The 12,415-nt window shown below is 39.1% G+C and overlaps 1 protein-coding gene across 1 annotated transcript in view; it reads right to left on the reverse strand.

Moving 5' to 3' along the window:
- Nucleotides 1-332: 332 nt before the first annotated feature.
- LOC140146407 (myomesin-1-like) overlaps nt 333-12,415 on the reverse strand; it is a 41,331-nt gene continuing 29,248 nt past the window's right edge. Inside the window, exons 2-6 of the mRNA XM_072168247.1 lie at nt 8,452-8,624; nt 6,652-6,948; nt 5,106-5,381; nt 4,501-4,646; nt 333-2,598 (exon numbers count right to left, since the gene is read on the reverse strand). Coding sequence (XP_072024348.1) covers nt 1,879-2,598; nt 4,501-4,646; nt 5,106-5,381; nt 6,652-6,948; nt 8,452-8,524 — 1,512 coding nt within the window. The 5' untranslated portion in view covers nt 8,525-8,624 and the 3' untranslated portion in view covers nt 333-1,878. The remainder of the gene's footprint in view (nt 2,599-4,500; nt 4,647-5,105; nt 5,382-6,651; nt 6,949-8,451; nt 8,625-12,415) is intronic.

Below are 12,415 nucleotides of genomic sequence, written 5' to 3' on the forward strand. Positions count from 1 at the left end.
GAGGGCGCTGCACACTTTTTTCTCGGACACCTTTCCAAAAATTTTGTCATTTCATGTTGACATAGATTATATAGAACAAGAAAAAACTGTTTAGAAACAAAAATAACCAAAAAAGTTATTTTGGCTTCGATATAGCCCACTGCTAATTTTACTCAAAAAAGATCACAACTCAACAAAATGAGTTAAATTTACTCACATAATTGAGCTGATTTGGAGGGTATTATTTATTAATATGAGCTCAATGTTGGGTATTATTTACTCAATTTGAGTACTTTTTTACTCAATTATTTGTTGAGTTATGACCTTTTTACTCACAGTAAACTATATATTTTTAAAAGTGTATGCTTACTGACGTTGAACATCACACATCCTTGACATTCTTGGTTGCAAAGTTATAAACGTTTTCTTATGTTTTTATTGTGTTTTTGTTCCTCAATTTTGCATATCTATATTGCATTATTGCTACTTTGGTCTGATTAACACTTTAACTGTTAGTGGCGAATATGGAATAATGTTCTTCTATGAAGCAAAACCAAGCACTATAGTTGAAGACCGAATTAAAAAGACTAGTTTGCGTCTGACGTCAGGGCAGCGCGGTGTGATTGGTTGCTGACCTGCGCAGTACGGCATTTTTGGTCTGGTTGACAGGATGTCAGACGCAAACTAGTCTTTTTAATTCGGTCTTCAATTATACCGCATAAGAAATTCATCATTATATAACGGCTAGCGCGCGTCTGTAGAGAGTCTACCCTTTCCAATACATTGCTCTATTCCAGTTGAAATCCATACACCCTCTGACATAACGGTTACCTTAATCTGCCACACAGGGGTGTAGATTTCAAACGGAGTCACCGATTCAGGTAACCCCATTTGAAATTCGCACTCCCTGTGTGGAAGATTAAGGTCATGTCTTTTATAGGGGGTGTGTGGATTTCAACTGGAATAGCCCATTACATTACCTCTGCCTTCAAAACATTTCTCATTTCACAGTGTTCTTTTAAGCTAAGCGACGAGCGATTGGTATTTGACCAATGAAGTAGCTCGCTTTTCCTAACACAACAAAGTTTTTCCTAAGCGCTCCACCTCATTGGCTAAAAACCAATCGCTATCGCTCAGCGATGTAGTACATGTCCCAGATGAGTCATCATAACATTGTATAGTCATTTAGGACGTACATTACTTAGGGTATGTCACAAGCCGTCGCTGGCCAGGAAGAAAATCGTGTAAATTTAACCTCAGAAGTCAAAAACTCAAATTACATATTGCACGAGACACAAAAAAAATGTTCAAAATTAAGAGGATTTACATAGAAAATGATATTGGTCATTTTAATTTACAGAAACCACAAATGCAGTTTACAACTATATATGAGATAAGTATCAGAAAGTTTGATTTTCTCACGTTGACGCACAATTGTTGTTTCCAAAATTGTACATAAGCTCACATATGAGGTTTATGTACTGGGATCCACTTTATACTGGGATCCACTTTATGTACAATTAGGCCTATTGCATTTGACCTTTACAACTTAGGGCCTACATGTGAGGTTTTTCCGTAATTTGTACGGTAATGAATATCTTAAAACCAATGAAAATATCCGAAGTTACTTTTTACAAACTGTCCTTTCGAAAACTGTAACTTTGTCAACATATTCGTCACTAGAATTCCGTTTCCATCTTCAGTAGTCACCAAACGATGGTAGTGTATTGTTGATGGCCATAGGCTTCAACATAAAAGTCATCTCAAAATATCAAGAGCTATTTTAAGAACATCTGAACCAATACTAGCCTTGTTTGTACTCATTTTAATGTGTTTTTCATGCTGATGCTAAATATGGTCACGACAATGCATAATTCCGAATTTGTTTAATTTTTAAATTTATTTTTCACGTATTGCCCTTTCGAAAACTGTAACTTTATCAGCATTCGTCACCATAATTCCATTTCCATCTTCAGTTACCACCAAGTCGCTAGACGATGGTAGTGTTTCTGTGATGGATCCAATATACTCGCCTGTAAGTGAATAACAATATATACCAGACATACCACGAAATGCATTGTTGGAAAGGAATATGGTGTCTCTGCAGCAAACGATTCCTTTGGGAACCCAGTCTACTACACCAGCGGTAGGAGTAATGGTGTGTAAGATGTTACCAGTCTGGTCTACGATTTTCGCAGTGCATGATGGATTCTCTGAACTAAAGATAATTGTATCTTGAAAGGTCACTGCGATATAGTGTGGTTCCGTGTCAACATTGAAGCTGCCGAGATGAGAGCCATCTTGGGCATGTTTACTTATGTATGGTATGTTGTCATACGGTGCAACGCCAACATAAAGACGACCTTTGTTATCTAATGCAAGTCCATATAGTTTGGTTCCTCTGTGAGAATCAGATGGGATCTTTTCTGGCGAGAGTGCGACAAATTTGCGCTCATATGTACCATTTTCATCGAAAACCCTCACATGGGAAGTTGAATCTGTTATGAAGTAATTTCCGGTGAAGTTGACCTTAACCTGTCTAGGTCGTGAACTTTGCCATGCTTCCAAATCCTGATTGGTATCCAAGGCCATCTTGAACTTTCCGTTTTTGTCGTACACCTAATAACGGTAAAATATAATAATAAGACTATATAATAATACGAGGGGCGGTCAATAAGTTCGTAGAACAAGATACTTGAAAGAGTACCAACCAAATTTTCACGTTTGAACATGCCGGTCACTGCATACCTTAATGCAACCGTCTTAAGTTTACTTGAAACCGTCTATATCAACAAAATGAAAGTCTTCCGATTGCTCCATGAGTAAATGGTAAAGGCTCACCAACATTGATCACCAGCAAATCTTTCATTTTAGCTAGAAGCAGTAGGTATTATATAGATGGGTCAATGAGTTATATAAATGACCTTGTTTAGTTCCCATGAGAGGAAGTGAGGTTTCCCTGAGGACATTTGTAGTCAAATGTTGTCAGCTCACTATGAGTAGGCATATCACCTTAAATATAAGCGCAGCAGAAACACGTTATATAATGATTCTACATTATTGGGCTTTATTAAAGCATCAAAAATCCGAAAACAGAATTGCATTGTGATGTAGTGTCAATTTAAAGATGCTCGTAGATGGAATGAAATCCTGCCACAAATGGCTGTAATGACAAAATTGGCACATTTCGAGATTTTGAAGGTTTATTTGGATGCTTGCTTGAAAAAGCAGCGTTAATTTAAATATCACATGTTAAATGCCTATCTTTCCTGACTTCAATAAAGAAAACAAAATTAAAAAATATATCACTGAATAATTATAATAAATTAACCAAATATACAATTTTAGCAATTTCAGCCAATCTGCACACAAATTAAACCTGAAATAATGACTAAGTTCAGCTAATTAATATGCAAAATTGATGCCAATAGAAAACCGTACATGATATAAAGGTGAGGTTTTTTCCCACACATATGTATACAAAGTTGTTTCAATTGATAACAAAAAATACACAAAAGTAATTAATTATGCAAATTAGGTAATTACAGCTAATTATGTATTCATGATATTATTATGCAAATTAGAAATGAGTAATTTTTTGTTTTTTCAATATTTAATGAACGTCTATTCATTCATCATAAATTTGTCATGTATGAACCTGTTATAAGATTGAATAAATGAACTGCAGTTAATTACTTAAAAATAATACAAAAAAATACAAAGTTTGACATTTTGACGGTGTCTGGAATAGAATTTTTATTTTTACTGTAAACATGGTATGTGTCACCATTACTCAAAGCTAAATCCGAAAAGTAAAAATAAAAATTCAGTTGCAATGAGACTTTAAATTAACATTTTGTTATCTGGATTAACATGGGAGGACAATCGGTAAAAGCAACCGCGATTACGCTGTACCGCGTATACAAAAATAGCGTGGCCTTGGGCACACACAATGGCTTACAGCAATTACTACTCCCTGCGAAATATTTTTGATAATGTTTTGTTTCAAGCATTTTTCCTCAAGTGCTTCATTCGTTGTCGACTGAAATAATTTACATGCTAAAAAAGATTAGTATTTCAGCTAAATGGTGGTAGGTCAGACTATTTCAATAGGCCTATATTTACTGATTTATGAGCGATCTTCAAAAATCCAAAAAACAGGCAGTATCTCTTAAACAAAGCAATATTTAATTTTGTCGGACTCGATTGTAGCCCAGGAAAGGCTTCACACACCATATATTAAAAATTCAAACAGTTGAGATAAATGAAGCATATGAGGAAATTCATTTTTCGACATGGATGTTTTCTAAAATTGACCAACTTTGAAGCCCGCGCTTTTCAATTCACTGTTATGCTTGCATGCACAGTGTGGCAGAATTATTGTGCAGCCACTGTGATATCCCTACTATGAGAGTTTATTACGGTCGATTTGGTGGGACATGTTCAATTCAGTTTAGGCAGTGAAACTTACTGTAGCCTACTGTATTTTTCTCAGTGGAATCAGGAATAAGCCATACATACCTTAATGGATGCTGAGTCCGAGTCAGCCACAGCTACATCTCTCTCATTACAACACATAGTTATCCCATCTGCTGATTTCAACTGATTTTTACCTCGGTCACCAAACTGCCGTGTTTGTTCCCATTTACCTACGGCACATCTATATTCTGAAAAGAAAAATACAATACAATTTTTGCATAAATGAAAAAAAGAAGGTTATATTTCAAACTCTTATGGTGACCCGCAGGTCAAATTGCTACAATTGTACATTAAACACAACTAAAACAGACACAATGCAATTTTGCAGGCAGCAGCTTAATCAGCGCCAATATTGCAACATTGAAACAAACAACTATACAAACATCCAATCCAACCCAACCCCATCCCCCAGTAGGCAATGAGGATAAAGTGCCTTGCCCAAGGACACAACACGTTGGCACGAGCGGGGTTCGAACTCGCAACCTATGGATTATGAGTCGGGCGCCTTATCCACTCGGCCACACGTGCCAAATGAAACATCGCTAAATGCTAATCGTTTAGTTAGTTCAGATTGGCAATTAGAATTTTGTTCATTAGCCCATGGAGGAGGAGAATCCAAACAATCGAATAGACACGCTCTTACATACCTTGTGGTAAAACATTCGCCGGACCTTTTCCCGCCATATTCTCAGCAGTGACCCGGAAGTGATAATCGTCCATCCAGTTGAGTCCTTTTACCGTAAACGTGGTCTCTGACATCAGATTAGTTTGTGATCGCATCCAACGGTCGTTGTTGGTGTCCTTGTGTTCGATTATATAACCAATTATTGGAGTGCCTCCATCCGATGCTGGTGGTTCCCAAGATAACGTCAGAGAAGTCGTGCCAACATCTGATACATTGACGTCAACAGGACATCCTGGAACTGTACGTAAACATAAAGTTTGTGGCTATTAGTATGAAACACGTAAAGGCCACAGGGCCGCAGGGCTGTCAACTTTTTTGGAATTGCTTAGCGCGTGTGAGACTGTCGAACACTGGCGTACCGGGACGGAATTCTTGTTTGCCGACTACAAAATACAATGTTTGTTCTCTTTATTTTTACGATGCGTGAGATTTACTTACATCGATCCTTGGCATGAGATTATATTACCTTGGCGTGAGATTATATTACCTTGGCGTGAGACCGTGAGAAAGTGCCCAAATGCGTGAGTGTTGACAGCCCTGAGCCCTGATGAAATTAATACGCTACGTAGTTCAGTCACCCCACTACTTTTTCGGGCAGGGTTGAGCTGTGAGCTGACAGGGTTTGTAGCTTTTCGGACTGATACATTTAACAGTAGAATGTCCCATCTGGTGATTCATGTGGCAACAGGGGTGCATGGATTTCAACTGGAATAGCTTAAGTTAGGCATCAATTATATCAATGGGAGCTGGTAGCCTAATATATAGAGCGTCCGTCTAGTGATCGGAAGCACGGTCGTGGGTTCGAATCCCATGCCGGCACATTCCCTTGCTTTTTCTCAAGTAGGGCTGTGTGCCGGTTGGGATTTGTGTTTATTTGTTGTCTTGTTTAATTGTAATACTTTGGCTTGGTAAACTGTTCTTTCTTTCTCATGTCAATACGTTTTTGGTGTTAAAAGCCTTTAATTGATCAAGGGATGCTTTTTTTGCAGATAGCATGAAAATAATCTGGTTCCAAAATAATTATACTATCTACGTAGGACTGTGCTTTTAAACAAAATCAAATCAGAAAGACTCATGAAATAACCCAAATGACTTATCATATATTCGTTGTCCTAATCGTCACCTGTTTTAAGCAGTTGCTAACACAATAGCACCAAGCCTTATTGTACTATTGACATGATTTACTAGTTAAAACAGGTGAACGATTAGGATGACGAATATACGACCAGTGATTTTGGTTTTTTTACACGGGTCTTTCTGCTTTGATTTTGAAGGCACTGTCCACGTAATGTAGAATATTTTCCACTAGGATCCACAACAAGCTCATCTATCAAGGCACAGTTCTTTAACCCCAATACATTTGCACATTCATTGAATGACCTTTGACAATTTGAGTACAAAAACTCATACTCTGAAACTTGAGGTCAAATTTTGCACTATTATTGTTTAATTGAGGTTATTGAACCATGCCATTGAGATGAGGCCATTGTGGTCCGTAGTGATCTTACCAGTAGGTTTTCCTGTTTTGCATTGCTTCGATACACCACTTGGTCGTCCTCTTCCAACATCATTCTTTGCAAATACACGATACTCATAAGTAGAATCCGCTTTCAGTGCTGATACGACTTTTGAAGCCTCTTTGATGCCATCTTGGACTAGGAGCCATCTTCCTATTGCGGGGTCTCTTTTCTCCAGCATATAACCTTTGACCTGACTTCCTCCGTCATTTGCCGGTGGTTCCCACGTGACTAACAAAGATGTGGTTTTGATGTCAGATATATCAGGTACTCCAGGAGGGCCAGGTGCTACATTGAATTAAAGCGATTACGACTTCTTTATTCACACATTTCCTTTTTTCATATTATAATTGAAGACCGAATTAAAAAGGCTAATATTTGACGTCAGAGCAAAGGTGTGACGTGATTGGTTGCTGACCTGCCCAGTACGGAATTTTTGGTCTGGTTGACAGGACGTCATACGCAAACTAGTATTTTTAAATCAGTCTCCAATTATATAAGGTGACAATATTCTAGTATTCAGTTTAAGGTTCCAGGAACTCTTTCAAAATTTACTCTCGACTAACAATTGAACAATTCAACTCACGCTGTCGATTTATCACTGGATGCCTGCGATCATCACCAACGGAGAGTCTCTACACTTAAGCTGCTATAGCCCCTTCAGATGTACAACGACAAGTGACTAGCATGCAAGAGCGTGAGCGTCAGACCACAGATATGAAGCACGCCATGTTCAACCAGGCTGCTGCACCCGAACGCCTTAGATCCAGAGGAAGCTTCCTAAGCAAAGTTCATCCTCTTGGGACAGTCTCCAAGGAAGTGAAAAGACTCCCAATTTACCAGCAATGGGACTGCAACCCAGTGAGCAGCTACCACCTTGAGCTGATTACACGTGGCCTGAGTGGCGGTGCCTCAACAGACTAAGATCAGGGGCCGGAAGGTGCAAGTTGGCTTTGCAGAAATGGTGCTAACTACCAGAAGGACATAACACTACCTGTGAGTGTGGAACTGTTCCACAGACTATGGAACACCTGCTGGTCTGCACACAAATACTGCACACATGAGGACCTAGCTGAATTCAGCGATTCTGCGTCAGCTATTGGCTCGGGCGCATTTGACCCTGCGCTTGGACACGCTTAGAAGAAGCTCAGCATATCTAAGGCCTCGTATCCATAGGCTGTTCCCTTGTGGCGTGTGCCCTTGTTCCGTGTTTACTTTTTCCCCATGTGACCTGCCACACAGACAACCTATGGATACGGCCACTAAGCAAAACAAAGGTTCGTTGTCTGTGTGGTAGGTCACATGGGAAAAAGTAAACACGGAACAAGGGCACACGCCACAAGGGAACAGCCTATGGATACGAGGCCTAACGGTCCTTCTGAAGGATACGGTAGTTTAATACCTTCTAAGGAATGTTTTGCCTTATGCATTGCAAGACCTGCAAGGCCGGGGGGGGGGGCACTTGATTTCGGAAGTGACGGGGATGTGCGGACAACAGTTCGAAACTACGGGTCTTTCGTTGAGAGCCTAGACACCGAAAGAGGGGGGGGGGGCTTTCAGTGAGAAGGTCCACAAAAAGGGGTCTTTCCTTAACACTGGGGAAAATCTGACCAAAAAAGGGGGTCTTTCAGTGACACTGGGAAAATATTTGGGTATATAAAATTTGATACAAATTTTCAAAAATTTGAACATTTTTTCAATTTTTTTTTCAAAATTGTAAGAAAAATAATACAAAAATGGTGTTATTCAGTGAAAGATTATCAGAAATTTCCCCAAAAGTTTGTACTTCACCTGTTTCTTTGAATTCTAGTGTAAACCGGGGTTCGTGATTTTTCATATCATCCTTCTTTGAGCTAGTCTCCATTATTCAAGTGCTGTGACAACAATAGGTTTTATTGACTCCCTGCGTAAAGTCGGACCACACCTTTGTAATGGTACTATGATGTTGTTCGCTTGTCCTTAATCTACAATAAAATCAATTAAAGCATTGGATTATCAGTTAATTATTAATGACATTTTTGTGTCTATAAAGGCACCTGCATCTATGTTCTTTTATAGCGCTATAAGTATAGAGTGTCTGCATCTAAGCTCCAAACAGCACCTTCCCCAACATTCAATGTTCTTATGAGCACGGGAACGATATCATGGCTATATTTCATCATAATCGCTGTAGGGGTAAAGTTCCCACTTTACATTGCCTTTTCAAAAGAAAATAGACCGCGTATAAGCAGTCAAAGTCTCAGCATCACCTGATAATGAGGGCCGATTGTTCCATGTAATGCGACAGGCAAAACTGCTACGCACTTACCACGTATTTTACGGTCTATCAGGTAATCGCGCCTAACGCTTTTACGCGAAGGCACACAACGCTGGCGTGGTTGTTAGACACGGCACGAACAATCTGCCCTCATGAATATGCGAGAATTCACAGCATACAATGCACGGGGACTTTGACTGCTGATACATGGTCTGTAGTAGTCTGTGGTCTCATCATTTTAGTCCTACTATTTGGATAAAGGAATCTTTCAGTCATTTCCCACTTTACATTGCCTTTTCAAAATGACCAAATATTCTAGTCCTGCTATTTAGGTAAAGGATTTATTCATTTACTTCCTTTTACACATAGTGGCGTAGCTTTGGGGTGCAAAGGGGGACTGCTGCCCCCTGTAAGATGTCTTTTCCCCTTAACTTGTGGGATGCATTTTTTTGTACTTTTTAACTTCCCTCCCTTGAAAGTTGCCTTTCGCTCCCCTCCCCTTTGCACACCCTCTGACAAAGTGCTGGCAACGTCACTGTTTACAAACATAACTAGACTTAGCTGTGGTCTAACCCACGAACACAGCCGTGTTGTGACCCCTAATGACATTTGACCCCAAAATATATGAAAATGCCGATAGACATTGGCCAATGTCAATGCATGGGTGCACGTGGAACCATTTTGCTATGTTACTTGTGGCAGAAGGGACATTTTGAAGGTTTTTCGTCTCAGACCGGAAGTGACCCCTTAATGACATTTGACCCCAAATCAAAAAATACCACATATGAATTGGGTAACCACAATTCATGTGTGCACATACCGTTACTGTCCTATGTTTTTCTTAGCATATAAAAATGTTTGAAGGTTTTTCGTTGTATACCGGAAGTGACCCCTTAATGACCTTTGACCCCAAATCTATGAGGACCCCATAAACACTGGGTAATAACAATGCATGTGTGCAAGTGGTGTCACTGTCCTACGTAATTTGTGGGAGTAGAAGCATTTTAAAGGTATTTCGTTTTATACCGGAAGTGGCCCCTTAATGACCTTTGACCCTAAATTAAAAAATACCATATATACACAGGGTAACTGCAATTTATGTGTGAACATACCGTTACTGTCCTATGTTTTTCTTAGCAAATAAAACATTTTGAAGGTTTTTCGTTTTATACCGGAAGTGGCCCCTTAATGACCTTTGACCCCAAATCTGTGAGGACCCCATAGACACTGGATAATAACAATGCATGTGTGCAAGTGGTGTCACGGTCCTACGTAATCTGTGAGAGAAGAAGCATTTTGAGTTGAAATCACGTTTTTGACCCCTATGACCCCTGCGTGACCTTTGACCCCACGAGTTTCATACGACATGTAGGGGCATGGTCAATGATGGTTGTGACCAAGTTAGGTCAAAATCGGTGCACGTATGTAAGTGCTAGAGCAAATGTAGTGGTCGGCAGAAAGAAAGAAGAAAGAAACTAGAGCAACTGTGCCCTTTGCAAGGGCACGAGGTAAGTTAGGCGGATGATTGTGACGATCTGATAAAGCAGCAATAGGCCTACTGTGCTGGATAGTATTAATTTTAATAAGACTGTTTCATTAATTGCCATTTTAATGTACCTTGATCGTGGAAAGCTGGTATTTTGAAAACTTGACCTTTGACCCCTTAATGACCTTAAATGAATTTCAAAATATTTAAAACATGTTAAGAATGTCATAAGGATCATTGCATTTAAATTTCAGCTCAATTGAAGCATTTTGAAAACTTGACCTTTGACCCCTTTATTGCCCCTTAATGACCTGAAATGAATTTTAAAATATTTTCAACATGTTTAGAATGTCATAAGGCTAATTGCATTTAAATTTCAGCTCAATCAGGGCATTTTGGAAAACTTGACCTTTGACCCCTTCATGACCCCTTAATGACCTTAAATAAATCTTAAAATGTTTTTAAAATGTTTAGAATGTCATAAGGATCATTGCATATAAATTTCAGCTCAATTGGAGCATTTTAAAAACTTGACCTTTGACCCCTTTATGACCCCTTAATGACATTAAATGAATCTTAAATTTTTTTTTTAAATGTTTAGAATGTCATAAGGATCATTGCATTTAAATTTCAGCTCAATTGGAGCATTTTGAAGAACTTGACCTTTGACCTCTTTATGGCCCCTTAATGACCTTAAATAAATTTAAACATGTTTTAAACATGGTTAGAATGTCATAAGGATCATTGCATTTAAATTTCAGCAAAATCGGAGCATTTTCGGTTAAAATGACCTTATTTGACCCTGTGACCCCTGGATGACCTCGGACGTTAAACAAATCCATAACTTTTGTAGCCAGCTACCCAATACTGCTTGTGACTGAGTTTGGTCGAAATCCGATCAAGGATGTGGGAGTAGTAGCAAATTGTGAGAAAGAAGAAGAAGAAGAGGAAAGAAAGAAATGGCAAGAAAAAAATAAGTTAGGCTGCACGCCTAACTTAAGAAGAACTAGACTAAGCTGTGGTCTAACCCACGAACACAGCCGTGTTGTTACCCCTAATGACCTTTGACCCCAAAATATATGAAAACGGCCATAGATATTGGCTAATGTCAATGCATGGGGGCATGTGGAACCACTTTGCTATGTTACTTGTGGCAGAAGGGGCATTTTGAAGGTTTTTCGTCTCAGACCGGAAGTGACCCCTTAATGACATTTGACCCCAAATAAAAAATACCACATATGAATTGGGTACCCACAATTCATGTGTGAACATCTCCGTTACTGTCCTATGTTTTTCTTAGCAAATAAAAAAATTTGACGGTTTTTCGTTTTATACCGGAAGTGACCCCTTAATGACATTTGACCCCCAAAAAATACCACATATGAATTGGGCATCCACAATTCATGTGTGAACATACCGTTACTGTCCTATGTTTTTCTTAGCAAATAAAAACATGTGAAGGTTTTTCGTTTTATACCGGAAGTGACCCCTTAATGACCTTTGACCCCAAATATGTGAGGACCCCATAGACACTAGGTAATAACAATGCATGTATGCAAGTGGTGTTACTGTCCTACGTAATTTGTGGGAGAAGAAGCATTTTAAAGGTATTTCGTTTTGTACCGGAAGTGGCCCTTAATGACCTTTGACCCTAAATAAAAAAATACGACATATACACAGGGTAATTATAATTTATGTGTGAACATACCGTTACTGTCCTATGTTTTTCTTAGCAAATACAATTTTTTGAAGGTTTTTCGTTTTATACCGGAAGTGACCCCTTAATGACCCTTGACCCCAAATCTGTGAGGACCCCATAGACACTGGGTAATAGCAATGCATGTGTGCAAGTGGGGTCACCGTCATACGTAATCTGTAGGAGAAGAAGCATTTTGAGTTGAAATCACGTTTTTGACCCCTATGACCCCAGCGTAACCTTTGACCCCACGAGTTTCATGTGACATGTAGGGGCATGGTCAATGATGGTTGTGACCAAGTTAGGTCCAAATCGG

The sequence above is a fragment of the Amphiura filiformis genome, chromosome 2, assembly GCF_039555335.1.
Source record: "Amphiura filiformis chromosome 2, Afil_fr2py, whole genome shotgun sequence".
Taxonomy (NCBI): Eukaryota; Metazoa; Echinodermata; class Ophiuroidea; order Amphilepidida; family Amphiuridae; genus Amphiura; species Amphiura filiformis.